Below are 19,946 nucleotides of genomic sequence, written 5' to 3'. Positions count from 1 at the left end.
TTTGCAGTGCTTTGTTAACAAAGGTCTTTTGTTTTTCATTAGTATAAGCATAGGTTTTGCTTAAAAAAAAATCTTACTAGTTAAAACTTTGATGAAACAATGTAGTATAGAAAAAAAAAAGCCAATTGAACTTGCATGTTGTGTAACTTGATAAATTTATATGTGTTGCCTATCTTTGTAAGGGTAAATTGATTTCTTGATGTGCTGAAATCATCAAAACAATGGTATAATTGGAGTAATGGTATATGTGGAATATAAAGATAAAAAATACATTTTTGTTTTCTCTTAAAGTTACCTCTATACATATGATGTACTACGTCACAGAATGTCCCAGCTATCGTGGAATTTGCCTGGCATATGAAAGTAAAGAGAGAACCTCAGGCTTCTTAAGTAGAACCACACCCTGTGTAAAAGAAAAGTGTATGATGTATCAGTCTAGTGCTGGAGATAGAAGCTGACAATGCATAGTTTCACAGGTGTTAACAAAGACAGCAGAGGATACCTTTATACTTGCTGGGTGCATCCTATTCTTGCTATTTAAGTATTCAACATGCTAAGGCCATTTAAAAATAAGTCATCATAGGTCACCTTTAACATTACATCTTTCATCTGAATTGTGAGTAACTGCCTGCTGACATGCATTGCAGTCAGTTAAAATTACAGTTGCATTTAATCTTTTTATGGGTATTCTTTGGGGATTAGCTAACTGGTACTTAAGTCAGCTCTAATTTTCAAAAATATCTGTGCAATACAGATAGCCATTTGTTTTTACCTACCTCAGAAAAGAAAGGAGTACCGTACTTGAAAGTCAGTGAAGTTTTGTTTCTGGTTTATGTTTATGTGTTTTCAATATACCAACTATAAAGGCAAACTTTAGGAGGGCTATATACAAACCTGCTTTGATTTATTTGCATTTAGCATTGCAGCTTTGAGACTAAAAATAAAATGTGTATCTGATTTTGATTTAGATCTGTCCCTTGAGACAGTGTGAAACTATCACCAAGAATACATCAATATAGGAGGATTCACTGTTCACATGCAGTTTAAACATCAAAGTATTTGTATGAAGTCATGGAAAATGAGTAATTTGTTTTATCGTTCTCTGTGAAAACACAGAACGCCCCTTTTCAAAGTAAATAATCTTTATTTTAAAAACAGAAAGATTAACAGCACTCGCTTTATGGAAGAGACTGCTGTTAAGTAAAATACCATTAATACTGCTCCAGTCAGTACAATTGGTGTTTCTTCTTCTTATCGGTACCATCAGTGCACTGTATCAGTACCTTCTGTTCCCTGTTAAACAATGAGCAGACAGATGTGATTGCTGTCTTTAGGATTATTTGTATGCATTATGGCATACAGCTTTCCGATTTCTGGGAAAAAAGTTAATAGTACTTAATTGCCCTCTATGTCAGGTGCTTCAAACATCCTTTTTCACATTTTATGTGTGCAGCTAAATCCATCTCTTTTAATCGAATAGAGTGTAGTCATTAATGATACAAGTATGGCATTTGATCCGCATTGAGGAGGTTGCTGTGCATTTCATTAAATTACCAGACCAATTCTGTGGGCAAACGAAAAGCTCTTTCATCACCTTTCCCTCCCATTCTTCAACGTATTCTTTTGTTGCCGCCTTCTTTATTGAATTTCTCCTAACAAACTTGGCTTTTTTCTTTTTCTGTTTTTATTTGCACATCACTACCATTCTTTTAATTGGTTTTATGAAAAAGGCACACATTTCTGACCCTGAAAATGTTAGTGTGTGAGTTATCCTATTCAAATCACTTCACAAACTGCTCAGAAGACTGTGAGAATTTTAGAATATAAAAGGAACCATTCTGGTTAAGACCAAAGGTCAATCTAGCTCAGCTATAGACATCACAACAATGGCCAAAATAAAATGCTTGGGGAAAAGTGTATGAAGAGAACTGATGTATATTTTGTTTCCCACTCATTCATTCCGAGTCCAGCCATTCAAAGCTCAGAGACTTCCAGACTTAGATGTAGTTTCTATGAATTTGGAACCCTTCCATGGTCTTTCTCATTCATGAACTTGCCCAGTTTTCTGCTTAAACCCATATAAAATTTTCTATCTTTATGTGACTTCTGATTTTATGCAAATTGGTCATTTCTCCCCTCAGGCATCTGTCTTCCTGGCTGAAGAGTCCTGGTTTTTTGAGTCATTGTATTTAATCATTTCTCACATGGAAACTGTGCTCCATGGCTTTGATCATTCTTGTTGCTCTTCTCTGACCTTCCTTATTTCTGTTCTGAAATAGAGGTCTACAGCTGCACTCAGTAGTCAAGAGTCAAGATGCAAGTACACTGTGGATTCATATTTGGGAATAATTATCTTCTCTGGCTTTTTTTTCTTTTCCTGATTTTACCTAGTGTTGATTTTGCTTTTCTGATTGATATTGAGCACTGACTTAGCGCATTCTTGGAAATATGTATAGTTACCCCATGGTCTACTAGTAACGGTTAGCTTCAAGCCCATCATTTTATGTGTGAAGTTAGGTTTAAATTTTAGGAATCTAAAAAACCTTTCAGAAATTGAAGTAGCCTATATCATCCTTTATCCACATGTTTCTTGATGAAACCAAAAAAACAAGGACTGAGTATGCATATAACCTGAAGGCTGGTCTTCTGCTTTCAAGATTACATTTAATAATGTAACTAATGAGGACTAGCTGAGGCACAGCTATTCTTCCCCCCCCCCCCCCCAAAAGTATGTGAAATAGAGGGGATATATTTAGGAGACACTTGGGGAGAACAGATGATGAGCATCTTCCTTAACTCCATGTACAGACAGTGTTGACATGAGGTCTTGGCACTGGAATTTAGAGAAAGAACTGAAAAATGGGATGGCTTAAGACATGGGCTTACACTTAGGGCCTGAGTTCCTTTTATGCTGAGAACAGATCACAGGTCATTTTTATTAAAACAGGGGGAAAAAAAGACAGAAATCTTTGTAGTTGAAAAAAAAAATTGCCGTAAATTGAATATACTTTATAGCATGCTGAGGAGCCACTAAATTAACTATGTCCTCTGTCCCAGGCAACTTTATTTCAACTCTGTATGACATCTCAAATGTATATTTTTCTGCAGTTTGTAAATACAATACTTCAGCAAAATATGTTAGGTAATTTATACCGTAAGATTAAAATATTTGTGGTTTAATTTGGTGCTGGACCAAGAGGAAAGATTGAGGGATGTTATAATTTTGGGGTTGTTCCCTGTGAGGAAGGATTTTGTTTCTGAAGGGGTAAGGGAGTTGTTGGTATTCAAAGTAAAAAACTTTGTGCACATGTGTCCATCAGATCTTTGTGATACTAGAATGACTGCTGAACATGAGGATTCAGTATTTTGTTTCACATATATTTAAGTTTGGATTGCTTAGGGTCTGTTGTCTCTCATAGATTCCCCAGCCTTAGAAACACACATATAAACCAGTACCAGGGGCTACTCTGGGAAGAAGCAGCAAACATTGCATCTCATCATAAATTAATGGAGTGGAAAATCAATGCTTTGATGAACATAAGGCCATTGTAAATGAAGCATGAAATATGAATGAATACTGCGTTAGTGTGGTAAAAGTGAAATGGTTGATTCTTATAAGAGGGAAACATTAGGGATTGATAGATACATCTAGGCAATTTTACTTTCAAGTGGAGATGTATAGTAGCATTTTGGGGGAAAAAAAGGTATTTTACAGCTATAAAAACATTTCTACACTATAATCTGTGAAAAACACTTTAAACACAATATGTAGGCCTCCTGTCTGATTGCATCCTGAAAATATGAAGAATCCATTTTACACACTCATTATTAATATATACCTCCAGGTTCTGTAATTCTTTTCTGGTAAAGAACCAGATCTCTTACCGGAAAAGTAATTTTTTTCTCCTTATAAAATCTTCTTAGGTGAATTTTGCAAGTAAAAAAAACTGATTGCAAATTTACACATTAAAATACAAGACTTCTTATGAAGATAATACAATAAATTTTAGTTTTGGTCCAAACACGGCTATCTAAGTGTAAAATCTGCTTAACTGCCTTTCTCATGCAGCAGGTGAGAAAGAAGAAAGTACTGTTTTCTTGTTAGAAGAAATACCCTTTATTAATTCTCACTTTGAGTTTTGCAAAACTGATTTGCCTTACTTTATTCACTGGAAGTCAGCACAAGTGTGCACCTTTTTGTCTGTCCAGGCTTTTTCCAGTATTTGCCATGGTCAGTTGTCAACGTTGCAATTAAGGACTTTTTTGTACTGGGTGTTCTCAGTGCTGCCTATTTCAGGAAGTGATTTACCTATCTTTCAGGCATAACTTCATATATTTAGTCTTGTATAATTCCTGTACATTTTAAAAATCTAACAAAATTAATGTGTTAGTATAAAAGAAAAGCAAAAATACTCATTTTGTTTTGGGTTCATACCTAAATTATCTCCACCTTATTTTCCCTGTCTCATTTCTGTTTTCTTGTTCTCACTAAATGACTAAAGAATCTTTGGGTTATTCTGTTTCACTTTTGACAGTTCTTCCTGTACTACTTGAAATCTAAAATATCCTTCCTTGCTGGTCAATTCTTTTACCCCATTTTGTAGGCTTCTTACTCTTCCTATTGTTCTTGAAGCAACAATTCATCCAACCTTCTTGTAAAATTCTTTCCCCTCACCTGTGATAATGGAGTTGTTATTGTTCTAGCACCTTTGACTGCAATGTATTCTTGTTTTCTTCTGCATTTTGTGAAGAGTAGAAATTATCCTGGAAAAAAGGGCCAGATTTGGGAATTCCCAAATATTTTTTTCCTATTGCCTCTTGCATTTCTACTGCAGAATGTCACAGTGGGATAAGAGAGACCTTTTTTAGCTAAGCCTACAATCTAAGGGTGAAAGTTTATTCCTAGAAGGTCGGAGATACTGTTTGAACCTCATTAGTCTCATAAGGAAAAAGAACCCAAATATCTGAAAAACTGATTTAACCAGGTAGTTGTTTTATAGGAACAGGTCCTAATATCATCAGCATATTAACTGCCAGTACAAATTTTTCCTAATTACAGATATTAAAGAAATACTTTTACATACATAATATTTTTGCATACATATAATTACAGAAACAGAAAAACCAGTCTTACGTCCACTACCTAATTTATTTTATTGGGACTGAATATTGGTTACAGGTTCAGTCCTGTGAGACACAAATGAATCCCATTTTTTATGAAACTTGACCTTCATTTGTTATGGAAAGCCTATTTCTTACAATCTTAAAAACTGACTGTTTGGAACTGTTAGGAAAGAAGCAGACAAGACAGACATCATTGCTTCTAAATGGATGCTATGTCTGCATTTAGGTTGTTCATTTCTGGTTCTCCACTCCTCACTCCTCCTCTCCATCTTAAAAACCACAGAACTAGAGACATAAGAACCATCAAAGGCACAAAACTTCTTCCATGTGAGGAACAACTAAGTACACTAGGGCTCTTCAGCCTGAAAAAGATGTGAATAGGAAAGATTGCAAGAGCTCTGTAAAATGAGAAGTTGCAGAGAGAAGATAAATAGAGATTGGTTGTACTCTTTCGCTTATACTATAAGAATGAGAGAGCATGTAATTAAGCTGACAAGCGGTTGGTTCAAAGCAAAACATGATGGTTTTTCATATGTTATTGTAATCTTTTCATATATTACGTTATTGTAATTTGCAATGTTGCTTATAAATTATAGGAGCAATGGCTTGTTTAGTTCATTGTGCAGGTAACTGCTTGTCTATATTATTAATAGCATGTAGGAAAAAAGATCTGTGGTCACTAGACAGTCATGGTAGCAGTATAAATAATTTAATAATACTGCTATTAATATATGATAATATATAAATATATAATATTTGTATGTTGCTTTATGTATGTACAATATATATTACAGATAATGCTATTTAATATATTACTAAATTATTAATGTACCTATTACATTGGTATACAATATATAATATCCATTCTGTTTGTAACGTGGTTAAGATTATTAATAAAATATTAATATAACAATATTGATACTGTTATCTAAGCTGCCTGCTCGCATGAGCGTTCATTTCATTGCTATTTCTCCCATTTCAGTTTTTTAATAAATTTTTATGTGATTGATTTTTAACTAAAGAAATATATTTATGAGCTATGCTTTTAAAGAATCACATTCCTCTCTAGGGAATTAGCCTACATGGATATACACTTTTTTATAACAATAAAGCCTGCAGACAGTTCCTTCAGTATTAATCATTGGTAACGTATTTTTGTTGTTTGCTAATTATACTGATGTTGCATGGTTTGTATACCCAGCATAGTACACTGCTACAGTCTTGACTCATTGGGTTGCTTTTGAAGACTGTCAGGGACCTTTATGTGATACAAAACATCGCTTTTTGGAGTAGACTGCACTGTGCTGAGAGGTTCCCACTGACTTTTCTTATCCTGGTGTGATTGAAAGTTTTAGTCTCTCCAGGTCTTAAGTCTGGGATCTAAATGGGGTGTTTTTCATGTTGGTTAGATGGAGGCTTTCCAAGACTAGCCACAGAGCTTTTATAGTTAAGGGCAAGTTAACTCAGTTCGCACAAACTTTACAGCATAATGATATTTGACTTCAGGATTGATGAATTTTATTTGTTGTATAGATTTTTGCTTTAAAGTGCTAGGGCAGTAATATGGTTAATGAAGCCCATTATTAGCAGATTGCATTCCAGTTTAATAGAACCTTTTCCAAAGAAGTGTGATTTATAGAATTGCGGGGGAAATACCAACTGTTGTTCAGAAAGTACAAACAGTATTATTTCTACTTGCTCTTCAGCAAATAATAGAAGGGTAGCCTTTGAGAAGCTCCAGAGGCATCTGGCTTATGGGGCATGACTACTCTTCATGCATGACCAACCAACTTCACCTGTGCACAAAATCCAAAACATGATACTCGTTTTCTTCAGTTCTTTGCATCTTGATATAGACTAGATTTTTTGTGTAATGGGTGTGGATGTGAAATCTTGTTGTTGTGTCCAACCCTAACTCTCCCTAGAGTGGTAATTCACCTTTCAGCAGTACATACTGTATATCTAAACCAAAAATATGAAATTTGATTGTTCTATATTTTATTAAGTGCTAATTGCACATGTTTGTATTTGAAAAAAAAAAAAGATGTTTCTATTATGTGTTTAACTACAAAGTTATAAACATTGTGAGTATAGATTTATATTTTTATTAAATGTACTTTACTCCCTGAAGTGTAATAAAAGAAAATTTCATTCTGAAGGCTACATAAACTCCAAATTTGTAAATAAGTATTGTTCTGCTCAATAAACTGGTAACTATTCATGGAGACTCAAATTAAGGAAACTGTGCTATGTCTTTTATTTTGTCTTTCTTTTTCCTTAACAGCCTGTTTACTGTTGACCTGTTTAATTTACACATACATACCTACAAACCTGTTTCCATAGATGTAATAGGTTTTTAATGTTCAAGATGGCTGAAAGAATTGACTAATTTTTTTATGTCTTATCTTGTATTCTGTTCTTTAGAGTACTCGAGTAGCTTTAGACCATCTGGAGTCTGTTCCTGAGAAACTGAGCCTGTTAGAAGATTTCAAAGATATTGGAGTAAGATTTCATTTGACTCTTTCAGTAGTTCTAAAATATTTTGGTTAATTAATGTCCTCTCCATATGTGTAGATAAATAGGTTAAGATATTTAAAATTACATATGTACATATTATAAAAACATACAGAAATTTATTTTCATGTTTATACAGATTTTTTCGAGGTTATAAATTTAGTCCTAATTAGTAACACTGCTGCGGTGCTCCATAGTGTAAGCAACCATTAATAACTGGGCATAATAGGTCAAATTCTAATTACTGGTTCAGAATATTTCTATTGAGTGGTGAATTCTGATATTACTTGTTAAAAAATGAAAATTTTGTAATGAAATAAATTATGCCAGTTATTTCAATATTTAAATTAATGAGCAAAAATAGGTGAGCTTTACAGCTTTTTGTTTGTTTGTTTTGACATAATGCCAATAATTGTCACTTATTTTCCCAGTATCACTATTAAATCAAGGTGCGTTTGTTTGGACACAGTGGGACATACTGACAGTGATGGAGTACTGTCAAGAGCAATAAGCCTCAAATCAGTGGCTAGGTGGCCAACCCACTGTATACACTTTCCATACATGAAGTTGGTGGTTTACTAAAAAAGAATTTGGAACCTCACTGCACAATATAAATTTTAAATCAGTATTAAATCACAGATCAACAAATGCATAATGATTTGCCTTTTATTTGCTATATAGAATTTCTCATCCTGAGGTAGTCATACACATTTCAAAACATATTTGTTTGGAACGTTGTTTATTCTGAGTGTTCTTGCACGAGGTCATGTGTTAATAATTGTACACTGTTTTATTGCTGTCATCATCAACAGAGTTAGGAACACAAATGTGGATTGAAAAGTTTGGGGGTTTTTAAGAAAAAAATTGTTGCAATGTATAGTTTTAATTTCACATTCCAGGTATCCCCAGAAGAGCTTCTTGCTCTGACAAAGGTTGACATTTGCCTTCTGTTTCCAATGGTTCCACACTGCTAAAGGAAAATTTCTGCTCTCAGCTAGGCAAAGCAGAAACTTGAATGTGGGGTTTCTACAGTCTCCTTCACACTTGCACTTTCTTGCTTAACGTTACTATGAAATGACATTGTCATTTTCTGGTTTGCTGTAGTTATCACTTAGCCAGCATTCGTGAGATTGGAACCCAAATTCTTTGGTTTACTTCGAGCTCTGTCCTTCTCCCTGATGCTTAAAGACTGTTAAGATGAGTCCCTACCAACAACTGTGTATCGTTTAATAAAGAATTTATTATTCAAGAGACCTAAGCTTTATACCTTAGCTGTGAGATTGATGTCAGTCTGGAGTTTCACTAATTCTTCTATTTGAAAAAAATACATTGGATTTTTTGAACAATAGCATATTTTACTCTCAAGTGGTAGCATGAATGAAATATTTCAAAGCCGTTCATTGCTTTCCACTGCTAGCAAGTTCTTCCCTCGTTGTTTTCATAGGAAGGGAGAAGGAGAGAGAAAGTAAATCTTTGATAATGCCTCACAAGTTGCCTGGTAGTTGTATTCATTCAGATGAACCATTAGCTAGCTCAGTGAGAAGCATTGTTTTCTTATTTGAAAGTGCTGTTTAGTCCATGTCCTTACAACACTTTTTTTCTTCAAGTGCTTGTTTCTACAGTATTGTAATTAATTTTTCACCATTACAGAACTTCTTTGTTAGAAGGTATGATATTACTGAATTTTGGAAAGAGTTACAAGAAATCATTCATCAGTTAAGGATGAGGCTGTTCACATTTTAACCTATTTTCATTTTAATATTCTGTACGGAACATTATGCTTTTGTATGGCCCCTGTATTTCAACCTCTGAAAGTTAGTAATTAATTCATTCTTGCTGTATTGAAAATCCTTGGCGATACCTGTGTTTACAATAGCCAGCCAACATTTATTAACTGCTTTTCACATTACAAAATCATTTAGATCTTTCAATGCATTTCTAGGAGTCCCATTGCCGAAGGGAGATGATTGAGGAAAGGTATACGAAGTACAAAGAAATAGTGAGTTCTCTACAGCAACAGCTGAAAGATTCAAAAAAAAGAGTCCAACAATTCAAGGTATGTGTGCGTACTACAATTTTGTTTCCCGATTACTTTCAATCAGCAACGTAAGCTTATTTTATGTATATTAACTCATAGTACAAACATAGACTAAAATCACACATTAATGTTTCTGTTTTATGTCACTGCCATGGCTGATGTAAAATTTGATGACAGAAGTGTTGTCTTCATGGTAAAGTACCATGGATACTTTCCAAAAATGTTTAAAATTTCACAGATAAGCGTCTTGCTGTGTCTTACTACTCTGAAGTGTTTACCTGCTTTGTCAAATTGCTGTCTACAGCAATTTTTTGATTGGTTTGTTCAATTTTCCCTTGTCCTTTCATGTAAAGGATAAATATAGAAACCTGTTTCCTCCATTAAAAGGATGATTAATTTTTAGATCGTGTATAGTGATTTTTCAGTAGCTGATCTTTGCATTCTTTACAAAAGATACTGTGTGATGTCTGTTTCATACATAAAAGAAATTGAGGTGAACAGAGGGGAAGTGATTTGCTAAAGGTCGTTCAACAGACTGATAACAGGGCTAAGCATAATTTCCTAACTCCCTGCAATACAAATCCAGTGCTCTTGTTTAGAAACATTGCCTGTAATGAGTTCACCTTTCCAGTTGCTGACCCACTTACTTTCTCTTCATATTACCTTTTCACTGTCATATCACTTCTCACTCTGTGTTATTGTGATAGCAGCGTACTTTGGCAGAACTACAATTTTGTATGGACATGGTTGAAATAAGTGATCAGAACTGAAGAATCATGCTAGTATTTCTGCTATGTATCACAATCAAATCAAGATTCTTTGGCAATGAACCTTACCAGTGTCTCTAAGCAGCTGAGCTCAAAATCTAGGATCACATACCATGCATCAAAAAACTTTAAGCTGTTTGTGTTCCCCGCCTCCTCCGTAGGGGTCTTCCTTCTGTAAAATGAGGACATACTTACCAGTCGGTCTTTTAAAAAGTGGAAAAGGTAAAATAAGTAACAGAGTATTTTAGCTTAGTAAGTTGCTGTTTTAAGAAGAAAGTATTAAGCTACTTGAAAAAGCCTTCTTACTCTTCTGTAAGAATTGACAGGAAGAAACAGGGCAGATTCATTTTCAGTCTGTTGCTAATGATAATCTTCATTTTCTTGAATTTCTCTTGCCTTCACGCAAGAGTTACTAATTCAGTAGCCATTGAAATTTGGAAAACATTGAAAAGCTAAGTGGAATGCAGTCAGCTGATGGTAGAGTATAATATTGCACTAAGCTGACTGAACTCACTGAGCTCACATGATTTGAACTCTGTAGTCAGAATCCAGTATGAAGCTGATTCCAAAACACTTCCTTTTTCTTTAGACAACAGATAGCATTTAATGGCTTCCATTTAGTCAGGCCTAATTGGGTTTTTACATGACATACAGTACTCTTTGCTGTCATGGCTGTTACAAATAGAACAGAATGTTCAAAAGCAAGTAACAGACAGGTGCTAATCTGATTTCAGTGATCAGGCTAGCATAGTCTAAAAAAAACCTTTTTAATGCTTGCCTTTCTTACTCTCCCTTGGAACTAACTCAAATGCATTGTTGTTTAATTTTTTTTATTTTACTATTTTTACTATTTTTTTTTTTTTACTATATTTACTATTTGTCAGTTGGGAGTCCCTAAATTGATTGGTGGAAGAGTGTAGGCTTGGGGACATGAAAGTTCATTCTTTCTGAGAGTTTAGATTCATGTGCTGTACACAACGTAGTGCTTCTGCTATACAAAGTAGACAGATATTTGGTAGGTGATAAGAAAATGCATGTTTTAAAAAAGAGAATTCTTGTAAAATTTTTACATTGACCATTTTAGATAAAATTACTTGTGGAATTAATCTTTCTCCTCTGTTATGATCTTTCTAGCCTTTCTTGTAATACACTTCTTTCAGCTTGCTTGCCAACATTAATCTCAGAGAGGCATTACTGAATCCTGTGTCTTAGCCTCTTTTCATTTTAAGGAGCAAAAATGAAACCAAAGTTGAGTGTTCCCCTAAAAGCAGTTATTTTTCTTCCTTTCTTATGATTTCATTTGTCCCCACTCAATCTTCCTACTCCTCTGTAGTCTTGTCAGATGACTTTAAAATACCTGTTGCTTAGAAGCCCAGGAAAATCGTAATTCTATTTGTATGTGTTAAAATGTAAGATTTCCAGTAATAAAGGAGGCCAGAGGCTGGCAGAATATCGTCAAGTACAACAATTTTGATTTTTTAGCTAAGAAAGGGATGAGTGATAGTAGATAAAGAAAAAATTGGGAAAAAGGAAGATAAATATAACATATAAAAATAAAATAAATAATAGAGAATACCAACTGAAGCAAAATAAAAAGAGAAAGCTAGAGGAAAACTAAAGATAAATGTTATGATAGATAGAAGCAAATATTTTAGGACAGTTTCTCTGCCATGAACAACTGACCATCTAGTCAAACACAGCATACAGATGTAACTGTAAATGAAGCACATGAGAAAAGACACATTCTGTAAGTTAAAACTTCTGTAAAGAGAAAGCCATTTTGCAATGGAGATGCTGGTAGAAGCACCTTACTTGTTTAAAAGCTCTGTTCTAAGATAGTATTTCTGGAAGCAGAATGAAAAGACAAAAACTTTTTTTATTCTTTAACAGTTGTTATTGTGCTATGTACACTTGAGATATTAAGTCTCTCATCAGCACATAAGGGGATTAATATGTATAATTCCCATTAGTCTTAATAGGAGTAAATCCCTCTTCAGTCATGGGACAAAAGCACATTCTGTCTCTAAATTAATGTTGAATTTTATTTTGTTTTCTGTTTAATTTTCAAATCTTAGTATCAGCATGAATGATAAATTGTAAGATCTTTTAACAAAATTCCCTCAGGCTGTTTATGGTAAGAATTCAGTAGCAAAATTGAGTGTTTTATGAACTGATGCATTTGTGCATTATTATCTCTTCTCGTTTCAAGAAACTGAGTAATTTGGGTACCAAGCCAAGCTTTTAATCTTATTTTGGAACGTATTGCAACTGGGGACTACTTGCTGCCTTGCTTATAAAGATTTATGGAGATTTTTCTTTAAATGGCCTTTTTTTAGCTTATAGACCAAATGACTTTACTCACCAAAAAGCTATGCTGTATGGGTCTAGCCATAAATAGTAATATTGTACTTCAGACTTCATTTAATGGCTTAACAAAAAAAGGAAAAACAACTTCAGGTATTTTGATATGAGAAATCAATGAACTTCAAGTTTCCTCAGTGGCAGGGAAAATGGATTTAATTTTTATTACCACTTACTCATGGAGCTTCAGAGAATTAATGTGGACCATTCATTGATGAAGAATTCATCATTCACTGATGTCTGCCTTGCTGCTATGCTTTGTCCTGAAATGCAGATGTGATGTAAACAGGAAAGAGAGCATTTTTACAACTTATTGTAGCAACAAAAACTTGCAGTGCTCCCAATGCTTTTCTCAAGGCAAAGCAGTTTTTTTCAGAGATTTTGTAATGATGAAATGGGCATGAAATTCATAAGCAAATTAATTTGAACCTAAATGCAATACTGAGAATTCTGAGAATTCAAATCGGTATTTTCCAGCATGTGTGAAATCACAGCATATACCTGTATGTGTGCTACTGTGTGTTTTTTGTTAAAGTTTACATCTGTGTGATGTTAACAGGTAAAAATTATTTTTATTTGGCTGCCATAGGATGTGAAAATGGATGCTGACATTTCTGATATAGAAGTGGCTGCTCCCTCTTCTAGTTGGCATACTCAAAACAGCTTTTTGTCCAGCTCACTGCTCTCCGATTCAGGTTGTAAGTATTGTTTCACAGAAAAAATCTACAAGTAATGTATTTTCCTCTTTTAAAGCTATTTTACTTGAGAGAGTAAGACACTCTACTTTTCAACAAAAAAATGCTAGAACCATCTTAAGAGTCCTCATGTGTTTTAGCTTTAGATACTGGCTGGATGTCTTTGTCTAGGAAGTACTTCATTGCATCCCACTGACAGTTGTTTGGGTTTTTTTAACTGGGACATACAATATATTCTGTTTGTCATCCAAACCTATGCCAAAAAAAAGGGCTGCACTTGGATTTTGAATCTCTGCATGAAGGATAATACCTGTGTAAGCTGTGTATCTTTTCAGGGACCAGAGAGACATCCTCAGCCAAGGATTCTTTCCCAGATCTTTCATTTGTACCAGTTAGTCTCATGCTTGTGTAGCAGTTTAACAGTGAAAGTTGAATTCACTAATTCTGCTTCGACTTCAATAGTTCTTTTTAACTATTCCTTCTATCCCCTAGTGCGTATACAACTTGTGGTCATGCAAAGTCACAGGATCTCTAATACAGCTAGGAATTGCTCAGTGAAAGATAGGACATATTAGATCTTTACCTCATACAGGCGCACCTTTGCATGAGTGTCAAAATTAAAAAAAAAAAAAGTTTTTAAGGGTTTTTTTTGAGCATATCAGCACATGGATATCAGAATACTTTTCTTCAGAAGGATATCACCTTCTATTTCTTTTCAATGTAGCCAGTTTGTGTACTGGGAACCTATTCAGTAAGTTGCATTCTGTAATGGAAAGTCCTATTTCAGGCTTCATTGCACTTTCAAACCTTCACATCTTAGAATGAGTGCTGCAGTACATTATTGCTTACCAGTAAGTCCTGAGTTGATCTGATGAGGTTAAAGATAATTGGTTTCCTTTCCTTTCAGCAGAATCTGTGGGTTGTGATTAATAACTTTTTGCAGAGCATACTGAATAACAATAGTGGGAATAAAGCATAAGAGCAAATGCCTCCATCTCATATGTACTTCAGGAACAGTTTCCCCTGACTGAGTTGCTTTTCCATTTTCCCTAACCTTATCCCTGTCAAAGTCTTGCAAGTCAAAGTACAGCTCAACCTGGTTGGGTTATAGAAAAGAAATAACCCGTACCTTGCCTGCATGTTGGACTAGATGACCTCCAGTGGTCCCTTCCAGCCTCAACAACTCTGTGATTCCACTGCAAAAACTTGCTGAAATTTAAAGATACAGCATAAATGTTCCTAAAATATTACAATATCTTTATATTGTTTAACCTGAATGGAATTTGCTAGGACTTTGTTACTTAGTACTTTTTAATCGATTTTAGGCAGTTGTCAGAGAAATAGGATCCATGTGATCTGAATACCAATCTGATGAACCAGTTCTGGGTATTTATTCTCTGATTCAACTGTTTTTTTACCAGCACTAAGCTTTCTGGAGGTAAAAAAATAAGTGATGAATGAAAGACAATAGTGATTCAGTGTTGATCATTATGAAATATTTGCAAAGTCTTCAGCATTTGGGGAAGGCTGGTTTTGAAACCATGTTCAGGCATGGCTGACTTTTTTTTTTTTTTTCTTGCTTAAAACTCTTAGGAAGGTATTTTCCACATCATAAATTAAGCTGATCTTCATATTTCATATTTTCCAAATCCCAGAATGGTGCCGAGAGTGTTTTTAGTTTTGTTCTTTTGCCCAGATGGTAAAGAGCTATTTTTAAAAATACTAATTTTTTTTTTTTTTTTTTAAAAGCAAAATTAAGAAAGCAGTGAATGTATGTCACTTTTTCCTATTTGTTTTTAAGGGAAAGGAGCTGGAAACAAAAATCTTTAGAGTTTTAGTTTCTTTCTTGTATTCTATAAAAATCCATTAGTCAAATTTGCTGAGGCTAAAACAGAGAAGTAGGCATAGAATATTTTTCCTATCCCTGATTTGATTTCACTCTGATAGAATTAAGGTGGTCTTAATTTCTCACTTTTCTGCTAAGAGTTAGTGCTATTATATGTTCTTTCTACTTAGTAAGTATGAGAGCAAGTCAGGTGACATTGAACAGGCATTGAAGATGCCTGATGTCATTTTAGATGTCCTAGAGTATGCTTCTAGCTGTCATTCCAGGAAGGCATAGGTTTCCCATAGGTCCCATCACATCTTTTGCAGCCCTTTGTGGATGTCTGTGGTAGCTTATGGCACCAAGGTATGCAATTACTCCATAGACTTTGGTTAATGACTGAATGTTTTACCTTTATGCTGAACCTGATCTCCACCAATCAAGTGTGTATTTTGAAGTTGTTATAGTTCTTGAGGACAGTGAAAATTCTGCAGTAGTATTAATGTTAAGGAGCTTTTCTTGTAATTTCCAGTGAGTGGCAAATGATAAAATCAGCTACTTCAGAGATGTTAGTCACATAAACGCCATGAACTTTTAATTTCAGTAATGATATTAATTAGTTATAATTTGAGACTTTGACAGCCAAGTATAATTTGAGGTCTTTTGCTCCTAAACCTCCTTTAGCTTTTAATAAGTACCTATAAATGTCATCACCTATTTTCTGTGATTAATTTATCTCCTTACTTCTTCAGAAACAGCAGAATGGACTGTTTTTCCATTTACCTTTTGGAGCAGTTTGTAAGCCTTTGTGATTTAATGTTTCCCCACTCCAGCTCTCTTAAATTCATGAAACCTTACAGATTATAGAGTCAATAAGTAGTACTAAAAGCTCCCTTCCCAATGTGGGTCTCTTATGACCTGTAGAGAGCACCAGGGAGGACAGCAGACACATCTGATATAATTTAATTTATTTGTGAGGGGGATCCTGGGATTTAAGTTTAAAATTGGTTGAAGAAAGAGGGACAAAAAATATGAAAAGATAAATAAAGGAACAACAATCTGCTTACATATATATATATTTAGTAAAAAGTTGCCAATGCAGCAGGCAGTTAAAACGAAAAGTAATCAACATTAACATTCTGTTTTATGTCTGGTCTTCATGTTTGTGCTATAATTTCTACAATTATAACAGCTTTTCTATAACAAACTATTTTAAAGATGCTGTGTGAAGTGAGATTTTATTTCTATACCCATTTTCTTAGAAAGGAAGAAGTTTAACTGAGAAAATAATCTATACAAGGAAGCATTCAATGGACATGGTTTGCAGCCTGTATTATTAGACATAAATGGTTGTGTCTAATGACCTAAAAAGTCACTCTAGTTGTTATCTAAAGAATAATCCTCAGAGATTGTTTTTCATGGCCACTGTATTTTTCTTAAATTTTGTATTACAAAGGTCCCTAGAGTTACACATGCTTTGCATTAGCTTTGTGAATTGTGTCCTGCCTTTCTCTTTGTACAGTTCATCACTTCAAGGTTTTAACCTGGGTGGTTTCCCAGAAGCCATATAGCTTTGAGGCTTTCTATTGTTGTTGGGAATTTATGTTCTGGGGCTTCATAAGCTGTGTCTTTACGGAGAAGAAAATAGCCACCAGTTTTCCAGCTGCTGTAGCTGGGATCACAGTCTCCTCTGACCCTTTGGCTCTGGTGATACAAAACACTCTTGTGTCAACATGGTATATAGTTGGAATGAGGTCATGGTTGAATAAAACCAAGTTGTCCTGGATGTTGATTTTATTGTCATAACAATTAACTCCTGCAATGTATGCTGATGTCTGTCTTTACCCCTCTATGTATACTTTTTCATAAGTTCTTAAGACTATTTATATTGACATTTATAAATAAGTAACTTAATTAAAAGTAAAAAGACATTGTAACTTCACAATGCTGTGGGATGCCATTCTAGAACAAAACCTTCTAAGGCTGCTCAAGGATAAGAACCTGGAATGATTAGAAACTTGACATCATCACTTTGAAAAACGCAAATTTAGTTTAGCATTGAATTTTCTTTATGATTTTTCACTTTACTTTGAATACTGACCACAGGAGGTACCGTGGAAATAGCATACAGTATAGTTTTGGACCAATATTTAACTTTTTGCTAAAAAATAACTCACTGTTTTACTAACGTCCCAAACGCAGTGATTTCATTCTCCTTCTGAAAGTGAAAACATCTCACCCCTCCTAATCAAACTGTGAAGACTTCCTCCCTGTTAAATAACTTTCGGTTATATACTGCTACAATTTCACTGGACTATTAAAAAATTGCATTCTGAGTATTTATTACAATCAATCAGGATGGACCGCTTTAAGTATATAAGGAAGGCCATTAGAAGAAGGGTATGTTGTATAAACTGATATCCACTTTCTTTCCCTTAATTTCTGCCTTTTGTTAAATAATTACTAGATGTTTGGATACTTGGACTTTTTTCCTCCAGCACTTTGCCATAAGATGTTCTGTCAATTCATATTGTCTAGATTTTGATGCAGTATAATGTATTTAGAAATAAGCATTATATTTGCACCCTGCTGTGAATGTATATGCACAGTATGGCATCCTATGAATGTTCAATGTCACTGATTGACTTTAGTCCATGCTATTGGTAAAGATATTCCTTCAGGAATTTTCCAAGTGGTTTGTTTTGTCTTATTTAAACAAAAATGCTGGAAAATTAAATGGAAAATAAATGTTAGTGGAGTCATCAAATTTTTAAAAATGTAGTTTATGTTTCTTCTGTATAAGAAAGCTCTTGGCCATGCCTGTACTATATAGTATTAAAATCTGTTTCTCTAGAAAAATAAATCTGTTTCTCAATTCATAGCATTATGAATATTGAATAGTTATTAATACCATATTACTTGCTGTGTAAATTATAATATTGAATAATGAAATATATGTTTCTTATAAACATTGGTCAGCAAAATGTGTGTGTTTCTCAGAAGATGTTTAATTACTTTTTTTGTCTGACTTATTTCTAGCACTTATGAAAAGAATGGTTCCTTTCGATACAAGTGCTACCAAGGAAGATGCTGTCAGTGAAATGAAGCTGCAAGCAGAAGCAGGGAAGCAGTAGAGCATTTTACAAAAGCGCACCAGCTTTCTCTGTGGTAAATTCCATTCCACTCTTTTTTAGTTTTGAACAGTAGTAATTCCATCTGCTAGAGGAGTGATACACCCATAATGATTCAGCTATTGCCAAACACTTAAATGAAAGAACACCAAGAGTGAGTCTAATGAACTCTTGTGATAATTTATGTAACTTGTACACCAAAGGTTTTCTGGGATTATGCTGTTCTCTTTTTTTTTTTTTTTTTTAATGCAGTCCTCCTAAACTAAATTTATTGTATTCCTGAAGTATTATGAAATGAAAGATCTGTGACATTAATCTTATGAACTTATTTACCCTTGTACAGAAATTGTTCTGACATTTGGTTTCTTATAACATTTAATAACTTTATTAATAATGAAAAACTATTCAGAAATTACCTTTGTCCTAATATTTATTATGAGAGCCATCATACAGTGTTCTGCAGACACATTTGTGATTTTGGGTTCTTCAGTTTGCAACAATCATTTAACAAAGAAGTGATAAATATTAAACAAAACCGAAGTTCCTCAAAATTAGTGGAAATTCATATCCTGATTTCAGGTTCAGCATATATCTCTTATAAGCTGTTTAGAATTATTCTTCTGACCAGAAGAGTTTTATCAGATGACCTCTGGTAGGGCACTTAACAGCACCTGAATCTCACCCATCTGTATTAAGCATGTTGAAGGGCACTGCTATGTGGCTGTGAAAATTTTAATAGCAGGGTTTAATGATCATTTATTTATTCTGTTTTGTCATCTATTAGAAGAGATGTGTCATTGATTTTAAAATGTTATGGAAATACAATATTGCACAGTTTCATTTGTTTGGATATCTCTGTTCTAAACAAATTGGATAAAATTCTGTGTTACTGTAGTCTCAAACAGCACATCCCAGCAGAATTTTCTGCTGTCAAAAGAACTGCAAGTGCTTCTGATAGTCCTTGTTTTATTCTCCTCTCTAGTGCTTCTGGCTGAATCACTACTAATGTGCCTTAAAAAATTTGCCAAATCTATCAGAGTTCTGTAGCAACATGAACACCATTGAAACCATTTTGTTTTGTAGGCTTCTTTCATATTTAGGAAGCCTACTTCTCTGAAACACTGTCTTTTTTTAGGTAGGTATCTCAGACATAATTTGCAGGTTGCTATGTGCCGCCTGAAAACAGGAACTTCTCTCTCTCTCTCTCTCTTTTTTTTCCTTAGTTTTCTGAAGAAGTGTTCTACAGTCCCAGTGGGTTCTCTGGACAGTGCACTTACTTGACAATCCCCTTGTATTCTGCCTGTTTCAAACAGAACTTCTTGCTAAGAACATCAAAATAAGACAAGGAAATGAGAAAAAAATTAATTTTCCTTTCATTTCCTATACACTTAAATTACTTAAAATTTAAAAAATTTTGAATTTGGTTAAAAATGTTTTCTTTTAACTTTTTTACGTGTATAATGCTATGCATTGTAGTGCTGGCATTGGCTT

General features: G+C 34.2%; 1 protein-coding gene across 1 annotated transcript in view; it reads left to right on the top strand.

The window, feature by feature from the left end:
* Nucleotides 1-18,458, top strand: part of CEP128 (centrosomal protein 128) — a 127,213-nt gene extending 108,755 nt beyond the window's left edge. The window contains exons 20-23 of the mRNA XM_075712880.1: nt 7,549-7,626; nt 9,581-9,694; nt 13,394-13,502; nt 18,364-18,458. Of these exons, the coding sequence (XP_075568995.1) occupies nt 7,549-7,626; nt 9,581-9,694; nt 13,394-13,502; nt 18,364-18,458 (396 nt within the window). The remainder of the gene's footprint in view (nt 1-7,548; nt 7,627-9,580; nt 9,695-13,393; nt 13,503-18,363) is intronic.
* The last annotated feature ends 1,488 nt before the right edge of the window (nt 18,459-19,946 follow it).

This window comes from Pelecanus crispus, chromosome 6, assembly GCF_030463565.1.
Source record: "Pelecanus crispus isolate bPelCri1 chromosome 6, bPelCri1.pri, whole genome shotgun sequence".
NCBI classification, from domain to species: Eukaryota; Metazoa; Chordata; class Aves; order Pelecaniformes; family Pelecanidae; genus Pelecanus; species Pelecanus crispus.
The sequence above is the reverse complement of the archived record's forward strand: the minus strand, read 5'-3'. Positions and strand labels throughout refer to the sequence as shown.